This window comes from Perca fluviatilis, chromosome 3 (genome assembly GCF_010015445.1).
Source record: "Perca fluviatilis chromosome 3, GENO_Pfluv_1.0, whole genome shotgun sequence".
NCBI lineage: Eukaryota > Metazoa > Chordata > Actinopteri > Perciformes > Percidae > Perca > Perca fluviatilis.
The window spans coordinates 36,024,246-36,048,253 of NC_053114.1; the positions used below are offsets into that span (position 1 = coordinate 36,024,246).

General features: G+C 43.0%; 1 protein-coding gene across 2 annotated transcripts in view; it reads right to left on the bottom strand.

Annotated features, from left to right (window-relative positions):
* Nucleotides 1–1,917: 1,917 nt before the first annotated feature.
* fto (FTO alpha-ketoglutarate dependent dioxygenase) overlaps nt 1,918–24,008 on the bottom strand; it is a 120,256-nt gene continuing 98,165 nt past the window's right edge. For both annotated transcript variants that reach the window (XM_039795315.1, XM_039795314.1), the window contains 2 exons: nt 4,233–4,373; nt 1,918–3,415 (listed from right to left, as the gene is read on the bottom strand). In XM_039795315.1, the coding sequence (XP_039651249.1) occupies nt 3,409–3,415; nt 4,233–4,373 (148 nt within the window). In that variant the 3' untranslated portion in view covers nt 1,918–3,408. The remainder of the gene's footprint in view (nt 3,416–4,232; nt 4,374–24,008) is intronic.

A 24,008-nucleotide genomic window follows, 5' to 3' on the forward strand; every position in this document is an offset into this window, starting at 1 on the left:
GGAGTATCAAACAGGTGCTTCAGTGATTTCATACTGATGTAGGTGGTTTCTAATAGTTAGGAACAGATGGTTTCTGTTTGGTTACCATAGCTAAAACAATGGAGTTTGGACTGCTTGAATGACATCCGTGTTAACTGTTGGAAAATGTGTCAATCCAATGAGAAAGGGTTAACACATTTGCAAGAGGTGTCTTCTGCTCTGCTGAGACAGTGATGATGAAAACCGAGTGGATCCCAGTTTCTTTAAGCAGGTCAAAGCAATCAAGAAAAACTGTAATACGACGTCAATTGTCCAGCTTGTTACGTTCATAAAAGTGCTCGTTTTGCCACTGACAGGCTCAGATTAATATTCTAAGTGTCTGACAACATTAAGGAGGTTGATCTTTCTGTTAGAGTAAGATCCTTTTTTAAACATAAAAAGTCCGCGAAATTGACCCACCAGACTCCATGTAAATAAACAATAATTTGCACGCGAGTCAGCGCGACTATACGTTTGGTCAATGTTTTCTTTCTTTCATTCCAATTTCCGGTCCGTCAGTCACAGTGAAAACCAGGGACATTTCTGGGGACAGCTCCAGCCGGGGACAGGTCACCAAAACCGGGGACTGTCCCCGGAAACCGGGGACGTCTAGTCACCCTAATGTATGTAACAGACAAAGTTTTGTCTTAATGTCTACTTATTCAAGTATCAGAAATGAAAACTCCAAATCAACAATTCATTCAACAAGTTATTTTTTTTTTTTCAGCTTTGCCTCTAAATGTTAACATGACTAAGTCTACAGCCATGCTAGCAGCTCTGTGAGGCTGTACTTAGGTACAGCAGTGCTTTGATCTAAATGCTAACATCAGCATGCTAACATACTCAAATAACAATGCTACCATTGCTGATGCTAAGCAGGTATAACTTTCACCTTGTTTCATTTAGCGTTTTAGCATGCTAATATTTGCTAAGTAGCATCCAACACAAAGGGAATGTCATTAGTTTTGCAAATATTGTTATTTTACAATAAGGATACATCATATGGAAACAATGAACGTCTGTACACAATTTTGTGTAGACCAAAGTGGTGGACCGACCAACTGACAGAGCAACTTTGACCCCCCCTATAGCCATTCAGCTAAATGGCTAAAAATACAATAACAGAAAAAACGCTGACAGAACAAGCCCCAATAAAAAGTCTTGAATGATGCAGCACTGTTCATTATTACTATAGCTGGTCCATATTACATTGGTGATGGATTTGAGATGGTTGCATTCAAACTAGATTTGAATTGGATACAAGTCGTTTGTAGTAAGTAGTTTGAGGTCAATAGTGGTGGAAAACCTGTTTCACTACTTGAATTTAACTATTTGTTAATTGTGGAAAGAAAGCAACATGTCGATAAGTATTTTGAACATGTATTTGCTTTTGTTTTAACCTTCTTGTAAACCAAATTAACATGAATGTATTTATATTTAGAAATTCTGGACTCGTAAATGTCTCACAGCAACTTCATTCAAATATTAGAAATGATGTATAGGCCTACTATGCATTTAAGCACTATTTAATCTTGGTCTGGTGTGGATATACTTGAGCTTATTTTCCTGCCAGTGAGTTATACCACTAAATAAGGGATCTTTGTCCATTTCTGTCCTCTTTATCTTGAGGAAGACAGATTGTAGGGAGAGGCTACTTCAGAGCACAGTAACTCACCTTCACCACAGTGGAGAGTACCGAGACACATGATTGCATGGGTTGTGTAAGTTTAAGGTCAGGTCAAAACTATTAGGAGAAATACAACCAATCAACATCCAAACTGAAACACATACAGTACATGTATGAAGAAACTCATGAACCTGTCATAAGTGTGTTATCCACTAGGAATTAAAAAAAATGAAAAAATTGACAAAATCACACAAAGAACAGAAGGATGCAGGTTGTTGGATAAAACACAGCTTTTTTTTTTTTACTGCCATTCCTATTGCTTCAGACAGACAAGCTGTGGCGCAGGGAGCAGAGTGATTCAAACAAGTCAACGCTACTGCCGATCTACAAACAAATCTCTCTGACAACAACAAACAAGAGAGGCGCAGCAAAAGAAGAAGCAAGAAGAACAGCGTTTGGCAACCATTAACATCTTGGAAAAAACTTCAAAAGTAAAAAAACGAGTGCATTCTGCATTTTTAATAGTAAACAGAGTCTGTACTTTATCATGAACTAGATAGAGAAATGAATCAAACGAGGAGGGCTGCTACACTGCTTTGACGTCGGCCCCCTTTTCCACCCTTTTTAGCTGTTTTGAAAGTGGATTTTGTCAGAAGCGCCGGATCTTTCTCTCACTCTCTCGGATGGCCTGCAGCTTTACAGGGGAATGTGGTGCTCTACACACTTTAAGAGCAATTAAAAGCGATAGAACAGCCGTAATTATGAGAAACGGCGGTTGTGTTCCGGGTCATTCTATCAGTGCTGCCTTTCATCAGAGCAGAAGCAGAGGGGCCCCGCTGCTAGTCTCTGTTTCTCCATATGCATATCTTCAAGAACAAACAACTGGCAGGCTGCCTACAGGCTCACACACACTATCACATTCATACACGCGCGCCTTCATGTAGACATGTGGGAGATTGAGCGTGCACAGACAGACAGGCCAACGACTGATCACATGTATATTCACATGGCTCAATGCACACATACAAACACACACACACCTCCATATGGCACAAGCACACTCGCAGCGTAAACACTAAAAAACACATTCTTCATGTTCTCCGTTGAGTGACATTCATAACTTTCTTACAACCATCTTTCTTTGGTCTCTTCAGGCTCATTCCATTTCTGAACACAATAAAAGGGATTACACTAAACACAAGTGAAGAATGATATACCATTTGAGCGAAGTAAGTATTTTTTTTTTAAACCATTCTATACTGTATTATAACACTGTGTGACAAATAGAAAGCATATATGTATGTACTGTACTGTGACTACGGTGAATTAGTTAATCTATTGATAAAAGCATGTCTGGGTTACATGAGATTAAGTAACAGAATACACTGAAATAAATAGTTTCACAATGTATGCTAACACTGAAATGCAGGTTCCACTTATGTTTCGTTAGACCGTTGTGACACTAGTAGCTTGTCGCTAAGCTTGCGTTGTTAGCATGTTACTGAAGCACTATTCTGGTTTTAGTGTGGTGTTCTGGATTCCTTCCAGCCAACTCCAAACTGGGGGGGCTGAAATATCAGGGTCAGCTGGGGTAGTGGAGGGTGGAGAAGGGGGAAGGGGGGGGGGGAAGATGATCCAATCAAAAGGAAATCAGTCTTGGTGGGATCACAAGGAAGGTATCTTCAGTGGTCTGTCCCCACAGCTGCTGTGGGGGTCATTCAGAAAAGCTGGTGGTGTGTTTTCTCACTTCCTCTATCCATCCTTCACATCCTGTTGGAAAAAAAGAAATAGGCAATGGTCAAAATGTATTTTTGTCATTTTTATCAATTTTTATGATTGGACATAAGGCCTCCTGTGAACTTGATCTTAAGATGTAATTGTAAGTTTAATATAGATATAAAAGCCAATTGGAGTTTGTATGTTGACCAATATAAAAGATTGTTATGTGACAACAAGTGGTTGAAATGTACATAAACATACTGTAATTATGATTGACCGATAGAAAGACAGACATTGTCTAACTTCAGTTAGGCCAAGTGCAATCTATTGGCCTTTTTAAATAACAGTACTGAATTACTATACATCTATTAGAGTATGTGACAGTCAGTTTGGTCGAGTGTGTATTTATAGTACGTGTGACAGCAGGTGTGTGTGTGTTCTGTGTATGTGTGCATGAAGTTGAAGGCCAGGACAAACTTTTTCGGAGAGCAGCTCCCAAAGGTGAAAAAGTGATAGTGAGTGGTTGACAAAGTCATTTAGAGTAATTCATTTATTTTTCATATTACTTTTGGGGCCCCACAGTGGCCCTGAGGGGCCATTTAGTTTGCTCATACCCATCAACTTTTGAATCATACGTTGGGTCTGTAAATAATACCATCAGTATCCATGTGTGTGTGAATTTATTTGAGTATAAAGACATAATTCAATAATAATGCAATGCCCATAAATCATGCGTGAGTAATGAATAAACCACCAGCATTGATTCAGTCACCGGTTTCCACCTGTGAATGAATGCATGCTGCATGAGCTATGTATGCATACAAAGTGTACATAAGCAAATTTCCACACTTCAACATCTCAGGCCCACCTCCACAGCAGTGACTCCACTCTGTTGATGATGTCAGCCAGATCAAAGGGCAGCGGCATGCTGGGGTCATCCACACCCCAGAAGGGCCGGTCCACTGGGGCCTCCTCAGGGGGTAATGTCTGGGCCAGACTTGAGTGGCACCTGAGGCAACAGGACACAGGAAACAAGCACACCCATTAACTCCTCCCTCCCATCAAAACCAACTCGTAGACACTGATCAGCATTAGTGCACGCGTCTCAGGTCGCTCACTAAACTTTCAACCAGTGCTTTTATTTTTCGAGACGTCCTCGTAACATTTGAGAACAACTGGTGTATTAAGTCAAATCCATATGAAGCTAATATTTTCAAAACTATACTAAAATCATTTCAAAGAGTTGTGTTCCTTCACCTTTCTAGAACTGCAACTTTAAATACAATTTAAAAATCTAGGATATTCTTATTCTGTAATGCCCAGGAACTTAAACTAGTGCTAGTTGACAACAGAGGGATTGTAGTAGGCGAAGATAAACACAAATCTTTCTGGTCTTTCTGTATTGACAGATGGGGGCTTTAAAGGTGTCAGTCCCAGAAATGTCAAGTTAAGTCAATGATGTGTGTGTGTCTGTGTTTGTGTGTGTGCGTGTGCGTGCGTGTTAACTCGTCCCTAAACACACAGTGGATAATGGAGGTTTGACCAGGAGGCAGTCGACTTGTGTGTTTCCTCTCCTTTTTATGACTCCTAATAATACTGGGCTCAATTAGAACCTCCAGGATATGAGAGAGTAAGTGTGTCTGTGTAAAGGAGACTGGAAGATATTTAAATTACTCTGTACAAATGGAGATCAGATCGAGTGTCTTTCCCCTACATATTGCTAATGGTATTGAAATTATTGATTTTTTTTTTGCGACTTGTACTTCCTTTTTGTTGCGCATTTACGTTTTAAAACCTTCAAGCCAGTGAGCTAAATGGCGCTAAGAGAGTGGGGGAAAGTGATACGTCAGGGAAGTGTCTCTAAAGCCATAAATGGCAGCAACGGTATCAAGCTGATGAGAAAGCATGATATCATGTAACATGATTGATGCTTCATTCATCTTACACACATGCAGGCACACCACACTAACACAGCAGGACGCTTTCACAAAAACATCACTCTCTGTTGAAGCGATCATGACAGAGCTGTGAGAAATCCAGGCTCTTCGTGTCACTGCGTGATTTTCATATGATTAATAATCCAGGGTTAGTTGTAATTTCTGCAGTGTTTGGAACCCCCACAGACCTTAGCCACATCTTTTGTCAGACCAGTGTAAATATTTACTGCAGTGACTTGGTGTTGCTCTCCGCTGTCATTGTAAATCTGCCCTCCCTCTGCCTCTTGACAGATGAGAGTGACCCCTGACCTGGAGGTGCAAGAGGGAGAGGAGAAGGATGGCATTTGTGTGTGTGTGTGTGTGTGTGTGTGTGTGTGGGTGTGTGTGTGTGTGTGTGTGTGTGTGTGGGTGTGCTTGTGAGTGGTGGCCTTAGATTTCCTTCTAGAGCCACATAGCCAGTTATACTCCCCACTCAGTCATTATGCCAGGGTCTGTCCTATCATATCCCTTTACCCTATCCACACCCTAAAAAACTACACACAACCCCCCCGACGTATACACAGACACACACATACACGACCACCACCACCTTGTGGCCAACGACTACAGAAGGGGATGGAGAGGACATAGAGCTGAAGAGAAGGATATGAGGGCCGGTTATGGATGAGATGAGGGGATGTTAAAGTTGTCAGGGGACAGCCAGGGGCTGCCACAATTTGTGGTTATACATTTTCACCGGAGCCACTTAATGTTCGACTGGCTCTCGGCCTAAGTGCTGCATTTTGGTGCGGTTAGCCCGTTAAAGAGCTGCTGCATTACGGTGGTGAGGAGCAGCATTAACATCCACTGTTCCAATATATCTTCTGCGCTCTGGATCAGGGCCTGATAATAGCATCTGTTAACATGCACTAAGTACCATTATGTAGCACATCACTTCATAAATAATACGATTAAGCGACCTTGGGGCTTTGCGACGAGCCGTGTGTTTAAATGTTCTCATCATTTATTTAGGGTGCGAATTAAAGGAAGCGCCACTTCAGAGAAGTAGGAGGAGGACATGGCTGGCATACATATCTACAGAGTGTGCGAGAGAGAGAGAGAGAGAGAGAGAGAGAGAGAGAGAGAGAGAGAGAAGGAGAGAGAGAGTGCAAACTGACCCAGACAGCACACACTTACACACACTGTGTGGTTCTGCTGACATCAGCTTGAGGACACCACAGGCCAAGGGAACCCAGGCCTTTGATTCGGTCTGATTAAGTATTCATGTAGTAGAGCTATGAGAGAAAACACTCGCCTCTTTTCTGCTGCCCTGACTCATTCTGAAAGGCTACATATCGTTAAAACCTGACCAGTCGCCTTCAACAGAGCTGTTCCATTTATCTGACAAGGGATCTTGCAATATTAGCTTGCAAATAGAAGGCTCCTGGGTTACCAGAGATATAAAAGATATCAAGACTGGAAGACTATCAAAGATAATATAGTGTAGGTAATTCAGCACACACTTTTACACAATCTACCACTGTTCACAGAGTAGTGTCCCTTGACTGCTAAAATGGAACCAAACAAAAAGTCAATATCAAGCGAGGTGCCTTAAGCTCTCCAGGGCTCTTGCTAGAAATTCAGTGTAAGCCACAGTGGCGTACAAACAAGGCTCACCAAAAGACTTTCCCATGGCAGAGCAGCCCACCTTAAAGTTAAGGTCAAAGACAAAGAGGTGTGTGTGTGGGGGTGTTGGAGGAGCGGAGAATGTGTTTGTGAGTCCAGACTGTTCCAATGGATTAACCCCAGACAGATATGGGCCTAACTATCCCATCTGGCGCTCGGTCAAGAGAGATTGGCAACACAATCACTCATTTCAATTTGCCCTGAAACCTTATAGCCCGGCAGGCCCCTGCTCAAATGGTATGCTAATGTGAAAGGTATCTAGGATTCTATCGCCTCTATTCCACAGAGGCCTCTCCCTCCATGCAGCACAGTGCACTTGAACTGCAGCTGGGGCAGGAGCTCCACGGCCCACGCTGCAATAAGGTCCGGAGCCCCCTTTGCGCTCAAACTAACCACTTTAGCTAAAGTGAGTGTTAATTATGGACAGGCAAAGCAGTCAATAAAAGGTTAATGTAAAAGTCAAAGGATAAATTCCTTTAAGCATTGCATCATTCCACCATCTCCGCGACCAACACACTGCTCGTAGGTCTCCTAATCAATACGTTTTACTGTAATGCGCTCGCCATCGATTTCCATCCCCCACCCCAACCCCGACTCCATGATCCGGGCTCCATCACTTGGTTAAAGAAAGGGAGAGGAAGAGAGAGGTGGGGGAAAGAGAGAGAGCGAAAAACAAGTAAATAAAATGATTAACCTCAGTTTCACTTTGTTGTTTCACTCTTAGTCTCTCTCTGAAAGGCTTGTTAGAAGAGTGCAGGGTGGTCCAATATCATCATTGCCATCACCACCATCACAACCATCCCAATCATCAGCATCATCAGCCCACTCAATCTCTGGCTGGTGTGTAATTGTGTAGCAGTTCACTTAAGCAAGGCCATACATTAAAAGGCCCTCTGCTCTTAACAGGATGGAAATCCGCCTAATAGACAACATCAGTGCTCCAACTCTGGCAATTACACTGATAAATGCACAATTGTGACAGGCCAAGTGAAAAAGAACCCAGAGAACATAGATAGGAGACTACGCTTATTGCATTATTGCTAGAGGAGGTCATTTGTAACCACCTGGGACTAGACAGCTTGGGCTGCTAGGCTCAGGACATCATTTTAGGAACGAGGGTGGAGTCATGCCACGCTGATGGAAAGCTTTTTAGAAGAAATTTACAGAGGCTCAGATATATTTTCTAAACTTGATGTGGTTCAATCGTTTCTGTTGGTGCATTGATGTTTAATATGTTGTTTTTGAAAGTTCTGTATGAAACAGAAAAGTATTGTGAGGTTTTGGGTTGAGGTTTAATAGCATTGTATTAAATCCAGTACAGTAAAACAATCCACTCAATCCACCTTACAAATTGACCTTATAAAATGTGTTTATACTTCAATGGTGTTAAAAAATAAAACGTATGGACGCCCGGAAAGCTCAGTTAGTAGTTAGTATTCTTTAAAAAAAAAAAAAAAACTTATGAATGAACATAATGTTTAAGAACTCCCGTTAAACTACAAGATAGATAACATAACATGTTTTGTACATTGTTTTGTTAATAAAAAGGAGAGAAGATAAAAGATTTGATAAAATATTCATTAGACATGGGCCTTGTTTACAATATGAACGTGTGCATTGCAACAGTGCATTGAGAATCATCTCCAAAATGTGTGCCATGCCCTATGCATTAGCTACACCGAACCAAAAAACAAAGCCTGTGTTAAAGTGAAATGACACAGAACATCAATCAATCAATCACCCATGACCATTTTGAGCTGTACTAAACGCCTCAGATCACCTGCTTCCTCATGCTGTGCCTGCGCTTCATCTGACTCTCAATCCTGTGCAGGTGTGAATTTTTATGGTCTTGGCACTCTGAGTGCCCGATAGATGCAATCAAACAAGTCATGAAAAAACAGGTATGTCTCTCATAAATCAGCCTGACCCTGAAGGTAAGGCATGCAATCACGTTGCAAGGAGAGCGAAGAAAGAAAGAAGTACATTATCCATGTACAGTCTGTATCTATGCAATGTTGAGTAAGAAATGAGCGATTGAGCACATCTGTCTTTGTATGTCATGCAGTTATATATGGGCGAGAGAGAACAGACAGATAGCATTTATCTACATACTTATCTTTCTACGGTGTTGTGCAAGATATTAGTGATGTCATGCAGAGGGCAGTTTAACAGGGAGACATGGAACATGGCCCAACCTGTGAAGTGTCGAGCTCAACCTACACCACCCAAGACTCCAAGGGTCCTGTGAACTCTCAGGGCTGTCCTCATTAGAGCCTGAACAGAGCCTCAGATCCCCACCCACCATCCACAACTCCCATTATCCCAATCACTGCCACATTCAGCGTTACATGTAAAGTGGTGCAGAATGCGAGCCAGCCAGCCAGAAAGCGTGGGCAGGGCCGCGTCTTAACCGTTTCCTCAGGATCAATCAAATGCTATTGTGTCTGCAGACAGCTGCTGACTGTACACTTTGTGAGTATGTGAGGTGGGCAATTGTGGAGAGAGAAACAGAGAGTGGGGGGGGGGGGCTTCATCAAATGCATGACATATGTTCCTTTCATTTTGATTCTCTCTAAGGAGCCTAGGCTAATAAAACTAACATCTGATGCACTCTTTTTCCCTTTAATTAATGGTTGTGGAAACCACGCAAAAATGCATTAGCAAGAAGGGGGTTTGGTAGGAGAAGAGGTGGGTGCTGTGTGGTGCTTTCAACACTCTCCCCCACGTGCCACCATGGCTCTGCTGCTGCTGGGAACAATGATTCTGCCAGGGAGCATGGGTACCTTTGGGTGGGCCTGTGAGGTGTCCTTCTTGCCAGCTGCAGTCTAGGCTGCTCATTAAACCACATGAAACAAATAAGGCTCATTAATGCCATCTCAAACCAGTTGGGAACGCAAGGTCCTGAGTTTGCATCGGGTGTATGTACTGTACGCAAAGTTAGTTGAAGTCTAAGGCAGAAAGAGAGAAGGTCCTTCGTACCTGCACAGCCCCCGCCTGCTTTTCACACCTACACAGTGTTTGATGTGACCTGGCTGGCTGCCCCGTCTAGAGCAGGGTGAACCAGATGTAACAGAAAAACACACACAAAGCTAGGTAGCCTCTAAATGGCCTTCATAATTGGAGGCAATAAAACACTATTGCAGTCTGGAAGTGCAAAGGAGGCAAGCTCCTGAGCTACAGTGTGTGTGTGTGTGTGTGTGTGTGTGTGTGTGTGTGTGTGTGTGTGTGTGGTGTGTGTGTGAATGCTCCAGGCAGACTGGGGAGGAATAAGGGTGGCTGTGGCTTTTGGCCTACTAGCCACCTGTGCTACCAAGCTAGCTCAACAGAAGCAGCTAAAGAAAAGGGGAAAGAAAACAAAAACAAACGTTAACTCTGCGCCCTGCCAGGAACAACCCAAAGACAACACTCAGCAGGGACGGACGCCTAGCTCAACAAAACATCTCCATCATTGCCCCAAATGAGCCACACATGGCAAAATACCATAGTGAAACATTTTGATGTATACAGGCAAAACTAATTAGCTGGTTCTAAAGAGAAACTAACGTTTTTCCTGATGATGCTGTTTATCTTTAAAAGCCCAGGGAAGAATATGGAGCAATAAGACGACTTGATGGCGAGGGTGAAGAGGTTACGAGCCTGCGAGCGATTGCACTTTTTCACAGCTCGGCATTCACAGGCTGTAAATCTGCTGTTAGGGAATCAGGAAGAGGGTTACAGTGGCGTTGGGAGCACTAACTCTTAGTTTTCCAGGGCAATGGCACACAGTTGCTGTGAAAACTTGCTCTCAGAGTGTTCTTGTAAAACGATCATTTTTAACCCTCATCCCTTGCTCCATCACATGCACCCTCCCTCCTCGCCAAGCGACAGTGCCTTGTGGGCATCAACTGAATGGTGCAATAAAGCTGGTGATGGATGAGGCCTGCATCGACGGCTATACAGCCGAGCCATTGGACGACACCTGACCCCAGTCACATGATAAGGTCGATCCGACGTGGGCATAATTCCCACCTGTCTTCAGGTGACAATAGCGGGGTCAAACTGGCCCAGCTAATTATAGCCTGTTGTAACTTCAATTGCCTGGTAACAAGTCATCCTTCAAGCTCCAGGGGATGTGGTGTTAAGTTCTGAAGCCTTTGTGTAAAGTGAAACTGTGAGATAGAAGCTTTAATCTGTTGCACATTAGATATTAGGTTTCAGAAACATGTCTATTAAACTGCTTTACAAAAAAATGAGACACACCAAATTTGCTGTTCCCTTTAAACAAAGCATGAAAACAAACTCTTCGCGAGCAAGTGCTATTCTTTGAATAAATATGAGATTTTGTTCATACAAAAAGTCACCTCATAATCATAATGAGATCACATAATAGGCTCAGCAAACCAGTGATCGTAAACACGTCCTACTGAAAAAGTCATAAATCTTTACAGGTCTAGGCGTAGGTTATAATATGACCATCAACACAGACGAGACATTCTTGTAAAAACCAATAGCAAAATAAATAAGACATTTGATCACATACTGTATTAATCAAGTGAATTTTGTCATTTTTATATCACTGAATCCTATAACAAAAAACAAAAGATGTCATTAAAAAAAATGCATGACTTAAAGTTTTTAAGAGACACTCACGTGTATGCTAGACAAAAGATGAAGCACAAAGAGTAGACAGGGTATAATCTTTTTTTTGTTTTTGACTTTTAGTTCAATTTCAGCTGTTTTCTTTTATTAGTTAACCTTTGAATGGACAAACAAATGATTGGCACACAGCAGAAGATGTTCCCATTCCCACATGGGCATTCGGAATAAGTCAACAACTAAAACTACCATTCTATTTACAGTAGAGGATGAACTCATTCTGAAAATGTCAGGCTGGGTATACAGTAACTTATGAGTCACACTTTCCCAGATGCATTTGTTTTTTTGTTTTTCTTCCAGTAAACAAACATAAGAAAAAGTCCCAAACTCAGTAAAGCTTCTCATCCAAGCCTGAGAGAGGCCTATAGTATGTGTACCACACCAATGTGAGTGTGTGTGCATTCATGCATGCACACACACGTGTATGCTGTGCGTCCATGCCAGAGGAGTGCTTTCCGCCAGGTGTTTGAACTTCTGCATCACCTGGTGCTCCTGCTGCGTGAACACGAGTTTTGTTTCACCCTATTAAGTAAATAGTGTAATTAAAGGGCCTCGGCATTTAAAACGCTGTGAACAGCCAGCAATTTGTTTGGAAGAGCAGCCAGGCTAGGCCCTGAGGCGCTGCACCTAACAGGATGCAAATAGTGCACACAGCAAGTCAGGGAATGCAGTATACTGGTGTGTGTGGGTGTGTGTGTGTATGAGTACATATGTAACTGCCTATGTAGATGAGTTGATGAGTCTGTTTGTGTAGGTGTGTGTGCAAATCACTCATTGAAATATGTTGTGGGTGTTGGAAGAGAAGCTGTTTGTGGTCTAACAGGTAACTTGCAGTGTTCTGTTTGTAGTGACAATATCAGGACTTGATGCAACAACCGTAACACCGGCATAACCAAGGGCTTAGTTTCGTAAAACCCAAGCCTTTGTCTATTGTGGCCCAGGCGTTGTTCATATTGATACCGAGCGAAAAAAATAGCTTAGCTTGTCTGCCACAAAGGACAACAGTACACAACAAGCCACAAGCAGAGCTCGGCACAATAAGAACAGAGGGATTACAAAAGTTGTAATAGAGATCAACTCTCTTCATTAGTTTCCTCTCTAAATGATTTTTCCACTGCACAAACAACCCCACTCTGCACTACCTATCCCAGCGAGGATGCTTCTCACTAAAGTCTCTGCTGTTACTGCTGATCCAGGGTCAGCTGTGGGGAGCAGGAGAGGGATAACCTTTGTCTGAGCCCCATAGAAGCCCAGATGGCTGTGCAGAAGCGCTGATCCAAAAACTAGCTTACAACTCAATCGCTGTGGCCACATCTCCAAGTCCACAGTTTAACCCCCACCGATGTCAGCCAAGGTCACAGATGCACACTTGAGAGGCAAAAAAAAAAGAAGCCAGGAGTGAAGTGCTGCCAGAGTCGAAGGAATTAGATCTGGGCTGAGTGGCCCTCATCTGGCTAAGCCTGGTAAGTAGCAAAACTAACAGGCTGAGGCACGGTGGTTTGGGTTTGCAGACACACACACACACACACACACACACACACACACACACACACACACACACACACACACGCTTGTAAGCCAGCAAGGAAGCGGACACACACATAAATAAGGAGGTAAACACACGCTTACATAGTCACACACACATGCACACACGGAAGGACTCGGAGGGCTACAGATGGTGTGCCCTGGGCCTTGGTGACTGGGGCTCTGATTGAGCTAGTTTTAGATCCAGTGTGGAAGCTGTCACGACCCACAGGGCTCAGAGGTTGGTGGGAGACAAAGAACGGCGGAAGGAGTGCATGAGGGGAGAGAGGCACAGGCGGGGCCTAACTCCTTTCCCTGCATGGGGGGCTCCGAACATTTTTAGTACAACATCAACATGTCGCTGTCCATTCGTCCCCTTGCCCTCTTGCCAATGTCCTACCCCCGTGTCTCCCTACACCGACACGTCTAACAGTGCAAGCACACACCCCGAAAATACACAAACACTGATAAACACACACACACACACACACACACACACACGCACACACACACACACACACACACTCTGGAAGCCAGCGGCCACTTCAGCTGTAATTCCGCCTGACTTCCGCTGTCTGAATGGCAGGAGACAGGGAGGGTGAGGACAACAAGCTGTGAATAAGGGAAGAGACAGAAAATCATTGAGAACCTTGCCTTTATGAATCTTTGATGAGAGAGAGTGGGGGTTGGCGGGGGCTTTGCCTCTGGTTAAATCAGAGCATAGCGTGTGTGGTGTGTGTATGACTGCCAACAGAGGTTGAGATAAACAGGGCCTGGACCAGGCCCAGACAACTGCACACCCTGCAGTCGGGAACATTTGTCCCTGCAATTAGTCCCTGTCCTCCCTGTTCATGTTGCAGGTAAATAGTATTGGTAGCTAGCAAAACAAGCTATAGCTGTGAGTGCCTAGAAGCCCCAGCGAGGGGTGGAAGGTTGAAATGTACCAGGAGTTATATGTGTGCAAGTCAAAGATGCAGCTGGCAACCTCTCGGTTTACCACAGATTGATCAATCAATCAATCAGTCAATCTCTGTACAGCAGGGAGACAAAACAACATAAACACTTGCATGCCATTTCACAATATCCTTTAATATGTTTATCATATCCCTGTTGGTTAGTTTTAACTTGTAGTTGCTGTTATTCTTTCCATTTTACTCTGTTTATCTGTTTGTTTTTCATGACTGTACCTTAGGCATATTAATCATTTTGTTGATACACCTGCACTTTGGGCACAGTTGATGTTGCCTATATTACTTCAGTCAGATAAACTTATGTCAAGGAATTGACCATTTATAGCAAATGGGTATACAGTTGGATTTGGCGTAAAAGGCCCTGCTGTTTGAAGAAACTCTGAAAGAATCCAAGCAGCGACGATGATTGTGCTGAATGTTTATCCCCCTGAATAAACGGATACATGAACATTAAATCATATTTAAATCAACAAAGTGTAAGATTCTACTGGTCTGTATGAACGTGTTGTTTTGAAACATAATATGGCTCCACTTGCATTTTTATAATGTTCTACTAAATATAAGAGGTACTGCATTTTCCAGACAGTACACTATACTCAGAAAGTTAGTAAAACGTTAAATTGTACTTTTGTCATTACCATACTTGAAGTCTGAAATATGACTATTCAAAAATATTCATATATTTTATGATGCCTGTCCCATTTAGTAAGATTTTGGCAGGTAGGCCTCTGCCTGAAAAACATTTTGTTTCTTACGGCTGACATTGCTGGTAATAGCCTCCATTTCCTCATCAGTTTAACACACACTAACAAGGCTGGCTTTCTGTCATGATAAATGATAGAGGCTATATGCAAAAAGAAAAACAAACAAAACGATGAGCTGGTATTATGTTGTCCTACACTGCAGTTTCCTAATTAACAATGATACAGTATGTTGCAATGTCTTGTAAGAACATTCCTACTTGCAATTTAAGTTTTTTTTACAAATTACACCCACACCCTTTTGGTGTTCCTTCTTTCACTGTTCATTGTTTTACCTTCACACATGTTCTGACATTGGGCACATGAAAAGCTGATGATGACTCAGAGGAGTTTTTTTTTAATTAATAATACACGGCATGTTACAACAACCCTCTTTCAAATGTCAGAAACGACTTTTTAATAAGTGTCAAGCAGGTGCCAATTTTCTTCCCAACATGAGTTGGGTTATGTTACAAAACAAGCAGAGCAGCATAGCAGCTTTATCTCATCTGCCACCTGTGACAGCTCAGAATTCAGAGTCCTCCAGGAAGCTCTGCTAAGTTTAATGTGTCATCAGTGAGGCCTTTTGAAGACTTGATTCATCCACCTTTCAGCAAGGACAGAGGTACTGCCGACTGACTACCGATCACATAAGAGCTTGGCAATGAGATGAACTGTCTAAGGCTGATCAAGAGTTGCTTTGGCTTCCATCTACATCTGTCAGGTTCAAACTTTACACTTCGCTACACATGTTGATCACATATGGCAAAGTACAGGCACAATTTCAAGCTGCTGTTTGGACTAATCCACTTTAGGCTTGATTTAACACAAAACTTCTACTCTCTAGGATCCTGAGATGAAGGCTGAGAATTGATTGACACTTAAAGTGGCTTTTTCTCACAGCTTGTAGACATGCCATAGCTGTGAACTCATGGCTTCTAAGAGCATCAGGAGAAGACAATGGGGAACTTTGCCAGGTTTGGGTTGGGTCATTTATAGGGAAAGAGTGAGTCTAACAGTGCCTCCTGATGGTTCATACGTGCTCTGTGCCAGGGAGGGAAGCTATAGGTATGGCGGATAGTGTGGCTTCAAAAAGCAATGCCAAGGAAACAACATCACCTAACATCAAATGCAGCCTGTGTCCAGCCTTTGTTTGCAGGAAAAGGGAGGTGAAAAGAGCAGTACTTAGCAGAGCCTAACCTGTGGTCATATCTGCTGGACAAATCAATAGAAGTGTCTGAGAGCAGAGCAGAGTGTGCTGGGGGGGAGCTGGAGGGGCTACCCCTGGCCTGCTGCCCCCCGGGCCCCTCCTGAGGGGCACCTGCCTGTCTCTTCGCTCTCCATCTCTTCTGCCTCAGTGCACCCATCCTGCAACCACTCGCTCATACACACACATGCGTGCAACAAGCCCACATATACTCTGATACAGGCCTCCTGTGACATCTTGTAGCACCATCTATACTATGAAGTTCACCAGGGGAGCCATATTGTCTAAAATGTTACACTGCAAATGCAGACTTGTAAAAAGGTATATACGAGCATATACAAGCATATTCAAACCTGCGTGCGCGCATACGCGCACACACATACACACACACACACACACACACACACTGAGGCATACAGTACAGGCCAAAAGTTTGGACACACCTTCTCATTCAATGCATTTCCTTTTTATTTTCATGACTATTTACATTGTAGATTCTCACTGAAGGCATAAAACTATGAATGAACACATATGGAATTATGTACTTAACAAAAAAGTGTCTTATATTTTAGATTCTTCAAAGTAGCCACCCTTTGCTTTTTTATTAATAAGGGGAAAAAAATCCACTAATTAACCCTGACAAAGCACACCTGTGAAGTGAAAACCATTTCAGGTGACTACCTCATGAATCTCATTGAGAGAACGCCAAGGGTTTGCAGCGCTATCAAAAAAAGCAAAGGGTGGCTACTTTGAAGAATCAAAAATATAAGAAATAATGTTTTCAGTTATTTCACACTTTTTTGTTAAGTACATAATTACATATGTGTTCATTCATAGTTGTGATGCCTTCAGTGAGAATCTACAATGTAAATAGTCATGAAAATAAAGAAACACATTGAATGAGAAGGTGTGTCCAAACTTTTGGCCTCTACTGTATGTGCATACACTGTTCGTCCCCTGACACCCTATAGTACGTGAACTACAATATGGACAAGCTTCAAATGGCTTCCCATTGTAGTTGTCTTTCACACAAGAGGGCAGAGGAAGCTGTACCTAATGCACAACAGAACACCTCCCCCACCTGATCCTAAAGCCCTGGAGAACAGCCAGGCCCTAAGCAACAGTAACAACAGTACTTCTCAAAACTGCAGGAATCCAGGTCTCTAAAAAGCAGAGACCCTTTCCCTCATCTCCCCCACCACTTGCTGCTGCCTACTTACTTTCAATCACAGTTAACATCACAGAACAAGAAGTGGAGGGATGGGAGGAGGCGAAACACAAGCCTGCTGCACAATGCACTTGTCTGGCAGCTGCTTGCTCTGACATTTGAGGCCATGGGGACCTTGTTGAAAGAGCAGATGCTCACTGATGTACAGGCACAGGAACATGGCAACTACACAAGTGGCTGAAGCAGAAAAAAAATCTGCACAAACATATGACAGCAAAGAACAAGGGGAAAGAGCTGAAGATGGCAGGCTCACGCAGAGATGTGTTGAGTGTAGAAACACGACGGCAAATACACAGCAGAGTGGACATGGCACACTGACATGCACATAGATGGAAGAAGACACCATGCAAAAAGTGAAACGGATGAGATACCTCACGACAACAATCAAATACATATTTGTACACTAACGAGCAGAAAACATATATGCGAACTATATATATTTTGCATAAAGATGTATACACACTTGCACACAATTAAATGCACACTTCGTCACAAGATGTGCATATAGGACTATATAAAATGACACACACTCTCACTATCTCAATGAACAGGTAGAGAACACACTGTCCTGTCTACATTCATTAAAATAGAAACACACAAACCAACCCACAATCTACTTTTGTACTGACCTATATGTTGAGTACACCTTGTAAGCACCACCATGGGATATTTTGTTATTATGCCAACAATATAATTGTTAGCTTGCTTCACCTTAAGTGACAACATGTTCCTGGAATACTTTCAGCAATCATTGATATGAATTTACAGGAAAGGACAGAATTCAATGGTTAGGGCTGAAAGGAAGCCAAGAAAAGATGAGTATAGAGGGATATAAAGAAACAAACTAGAAACAGAGCAAATAAGGAGTGATGGAAAGATGAGATGGGAGGAAAACAGATGGAAACAAAAGAGAGAAACACAAGACAGAGAATGCAAAGTGAGATGGGTACAGAGCAGGCAGCATCATGGTTCATCTCCGGCAAAGAGAAATTAGTTTCCGCAGAGTACCGCAGGCAGCGTTATGGAAATGGATGGCTGGCAGCTTCTTTGGCTGACTGTAAACAGGATCTTGGTAAGGCATATAGCCTCTGGTGAGCCCCACGGAGGCTGGCATCATCGCGGTGCTGTGTCGAGCTGCAACACTCCCACGGTCCCTCCTTCTATCTGTCTGGTTCCTTTGCTCCAACCTGCCCGAACTCCACTCGTTAGTAATTTATGAAGCGGGGTGGGGGTGGTTGCGGAAGCGGTACGCGCATATCCTGACACCAAATACATGACATGTTCCACATGTCTTCCCACGAAACTACAAAGAGCCCTTTTGTCTCTACAAAGAAAAAGAAACACCAAAAAGTAGTTGAGGCGTTCGGCGTGCTTGCATCACTTTGTGAACTGCTGTGAACCAGGTAGTTAATGGCAACCCCAGTTAAGAGGCTAAACCAGAATTAAAGTATCTCTCTGTGGTAATGCTTAGCTCAAGCCCTAATTAAGCTGTTTATTCAAGAAATATGACATTCTCTGGCAGCATTGTCTTGGTTATCTGGCAGAATTGACGTCTAGTTATGCCAGGGTACAGATGTGACACGCCGCTAAGTGATTAGAAGAAAAGCAGGCCAAAAGACTATCCACAATCAGAGCACTCAGAAATATATATATATAATAATATATAATAATAATAATATGGTGCCAGATGTCTGAAAATTACTTTTTTAGTGTTCAAACAAGACAACAAAGTCCACTCTGAACATGATCCCACCACACTTTCACAATCTCTCACCTCATTGCCTATCAATCCATTCATTAAAATTCCCACTCCAAGAGTCACATTCTGTGAGTGTGTGGCAGCCCTATATGTCCAAGTGTAAGTGTGTCTACATGTCTGCCTCTTGACAGTAGCTGACACAGGCCTCTCTCTTTCCTCCTTCTAACAGCTGTAGCTAGTGCAATTACAGTAGGCCAGCATTATCTTTGCCATGCTGCAAAACAAAGTGCAGTGGCGTAATGCGAGGTCTTACACAAAAGTAAACAACTTCATCTTGTGTCTGAAATATGTGTCACTGTGATTGTGCAAAGCTGCCCATCGACACAGCCGTGTCGGGTTGAAGGAGCGTCTCCTAATTAATGAGAGAGAGACAGAGAGTGAGAGAGAGAGTCAAAGAGAGAGAAACTCTCTCTTCCACAGTTCTCCTTCAAACAAACACTTCCTACGGGACCCCATTGTTTGGACTGAGGCATCATGGGTAGCCTTATTTACAGATTTTAATTGCTCTGGTGATCTGTGGGTAAAACACCCTGTCGTAATCACCCCACAACAGAATTGCTACTCTTTCTGACAATTGTAATAAAATGCTCTACAGCGTCCAGGGGAAAACGTGGAGGAGGAAGCAGGGAAGAGCAGAGAAAAATGGTAGACACAGATGGTAGACGATGTAAAGAAAAGAAAACAAGGACAAATAGAGAAAAAATAAATAAGGAGAAAGTATTTTGGATGCAAATCTTCACAGCGAGAGGAACTAATCCGTGCGGGCGGGAAGCAGGGATGAGGATGGGACTGTTGTCCTAGGAAATGATTGCTCTCCCACCTCAAAGTGACAACCATGAGAAGCTCACCGTTCCTGGACCTCCGAAGCGGAACCGCAGAGGAGACATGCGCTGCAACCATCACACAACACACACCACACACACACACACACACACACACACACACACCTATACACACAGACAGATTGGGAAGGAGAAGGTAGGTCACCTAAAGGAAGAGATTAGTGTCACCAGGCAGAGGTATGAACATGGGACTGTCAACTGCAGCTGTCCCTGATCTGGGAGGAGCTGGCACAACTAGCTCTCATGCACTTTCATACTGCTTTCAAAGAGATGGTAAAACACAGTGTATGCAAGAGTTGAGACCAGAGGATTCAAAATCAAATATAATGAGCAGGGATACAATCAGTTCATTTAAAATAGCCAGCTACCTTTTGCATAAAATGACTCGCCAGAAAAATGGAAACACATGTGCAATGTAATGCAATGGAATACAACAGCCATGCAATAAACACTACCTCAAATGCTCAGTTTTTGTTGAGACGACTATACCTTAACAGCTTGTTTGTTCACTAAATGGCTTTTTGAGGCTGTACTTTGTGATAGTGTTGTGTTAGACTACACTGAATACACTTAAAGGTGTTTCTAATATGTTCTTCACTTCATTTACATATAAAGAATAACAGAAATATTAGAAACACCATCAACTAAAATCAAAAAAACTTTATATACAGTTTACAGTAACTGTCTAAAATACTGTCAAAACATAAGAACATGTATTTCAGTTTGTATTTATTGCATTTAAATTACAATATTATGTGTGCATTAATGTGTATTTTTCTGTCTGTGGCACCTACATATGGATATACTGACCTTTTCTTTAACTATAATTCATTAGCTGCACAGAAGAACATTTAAAAACGATGTGCACAATTTTGTACAGCACTGAAAAGATACTGCACCCCACTGCAGTCTGTCGGTTTCTGCTGAGAAGAAGAGTAGCAGCTCCTCTACTCTGTGAGGAAGCCTGTTTTACTTAAGTGTGTCAAACTCTATCCCATTATTATGCCTGCTGATAAAGGTAATACAAACACCCTGTGCATCAAAGGTCCATGAAAAATTAAACAGCCAATCAGCTGGCAATTATTCTCTTTAATCTCCTGGAGGCAGCCAATGGGGATGTGCCTCCGGTGGTGGTGGTGGCCTGGAAGGGATTCATGCCTTCTGCACAATCCAAACACTTACTTTGCATTATGCTCAGCTCATGCTAAAATAAAGTACGGGCAAACTTTCTAAACTGCCTTACTTTTCCTTATTTGTGAAAATACGCCATCTTGAGTATTGATATATTAAAGCGAGGTAAGTCAATTTTCTGCTAGACTATTGATCATTTAAAGACATTTCAACTGGACATGAAGGCACGCTGTTCATGTTCCAAAAGAGCTGATCAATTGCTCATTTAAAGCAGCAGGATGTGGTGCCACGGTGTTTAGAGGAGGTAATGTTTATTGTATTACCATCAGAGCTTAAGACTGTTGAGTATGTGCCGTTGACCTCTGTTAAAATGTATTGTAAAGTACTTTGTTATGAATTACAATAGATGCAAATCAGCAGCTACAAAAGTTGATTATTACAGCTGCAACATGAAAATAGGAAATTATTGATCTTCACAGCCTGATGCTGCCAGAAGTGATGCTATAATTGAAAGATCACAGGCGCTTTATTTACAAAAAAAACCCAATGTCTCAGCTGTTCTTTGGCAAGTCACCTACGCCACAAACACAATGTCTGACTCCGGAGGTTATACGGACCATCTTACTTGGTCAGGTGTCACTGTGGCTGTGGCTCGACCCACCAGTTTGATTCGTGTCACTCCTGTCTACACTATCCTCACAAACACTGACTCCATCTCGTCCAATCGATAGGAGTGTGGAGCCGCTCAATGCCAATGATTCTCCCCTGATCTTAATTAGAGAAACACATCAGATACAAACAGCATCTCAAATCAATCGACAAGTACTGGGTGAGGGGACTGGGGTCATATACAGACACAACTATAAGTCTCTTTTTCCACAGCACAAAAGAAAGAATCTAGGTCCTGAATCGTACATTTTAACTAAACAACTTTGAGGCCTCATATGAAATGTAAGCACCTCCATACCAAGGATATCTCTGGATTGCAGATTAGTCAGAATCTTGCATAACATAATTACCAAAAAGAGCTCCTTAATGTGCAAACAAAATATGGATGAAGAGAGATGCGATCCAGTCCATCTCTGACTCCTTCACTTCCTTTACTCTTCATCTCCATTTTCCACTCCATCTCTTCCCCACTCTGTCATGGTAGATGGATGAATGGTGGCGAAAAGGCAGAAGCGGGCTGACAGGCTCCTTAGCCGCATGGCTGAGTGTATAACTAGCAACATTAGTGAACACCTACACCCAAGGAGCCCATCAAAGACTAGGCTATTTAGTGTGGCGTCTAGGGAAACACACACACACACACACACACACACACACACACACACACACACACACACACACACACACACACACACACACACACACACACACACCTGTGTGCCAAATGCTGGTACACACATGCTCATTTTATGTGCACATTGACATTGATGTACTCAAATATGTAAGCATGTATGTTGACACACTGATATGTTGGAAAGGTACCCACACACACACACACACGCGCGCACACACGCACGCGCACGCACGACGACGCATCTGACGCACGCGACGCCACGCCATCGCCACCACCGACCGACCACACGCACACACACACCCACACACACACACACACACACACACACACACACACACACACACACACACACACACACACACACACACACACACACACACACACACAACTAAGGAAGTCAATAGTGCTGATTTTCCTTGTCAGCTCCTCGGCAGGCACTGGTTTAAAGAGACATCAATCTGTGATGTCAGCACTTACCTAATGAACCCTCTCAGATCGATGGAAGCACTGGTCCGCTACACAGCCTGCCCTCACTTCCTGGCCTGCTTTTATGTATACTCTGACTCTTTTGGGATCTATGCTGGGCCACAACATGTCCAGGTGTGTGTGTGTCCATGTGTGCAAGAAGCTGCCTGGATGAATGTGTGCTGACGTACCCATTTCTTTTGCGTGTGTCCAATCATGTACTGAAGTGTGTGTGCCTCTGTGTGTATTAATGCACATGTATTTACCTACATGTGAGTGTTTGGATATGCACAGTGCATTGTAGGCCTAAATGTGTTTGTGAATACCTGTTGTGTATATGCAGCGTATCTACGACAAGCATAATTATGTGTTGGTGTATGCGTAGGGTCTATTTCTGTAAGTGAAATGACGGTCTTGAAGTGCACACGTGAACACCTGAGCATGTTTGTGCGTGTGTGTGCAAAGTGAATACATTTTTTAACAATGTGGTTTTATACACATGTGCCACTCAAACAAAACAGCACCTGGCCATCTCTGTACCTGTAAACCTGTACTGATGTTCCTTCTTTTCAGTCTATAGCCTGACTGGGGATAGTGATGGCAATGGCTATGGAGCCAGCAGCAGCGTGAGATGCTGTGCAATTAGATTAGTTCCATTTCCTTTGATAGGCCTCACCCCGTCCCATCTTGCATGTGACACTTCAAATGCAGGAGCCTTCCTGCGCCACTTAATTGACCAGAATAAACATATTATATTGTGATAAGTGTCGCGATTGTAACAAATTGTACGGCGTGACTGACACAAATCATGGCATTAGCCTTGCCTCTCTTATCGGCGGCCTCCTTGTGCCTTTTCAATAAACAATCTAGTAGACGGAAAGAGAGAGGAAGGCAGAGCGAGGGAGAGGGGGAGGGATTGATGGTGGGTGAGGCGAACGGGAGCGCTGTGGCCGTGATCTAACGTTTACCCACTTAACCATTCAAAAAGTAATCTTCTTCCATCAGCGCCGAGAGAGGCGCTGCATGAGAAACATTATCTTTCCACAGGAGCTATCATTCACAGATGGCTTCCCCCTTCTCAGCAACCTGCCACCATGCATTTCCAGCACTAGATATTGTGTGTGTGTGTGTGTGTGTGTGTGTTTTAGTGTGTATATGTCTATTATTATGGGCATGTGAATGGTCTGGGAAGTTCGGAGAAGAAAGGGAAGAAAACAAGAGGAAGAGGATATGTTTG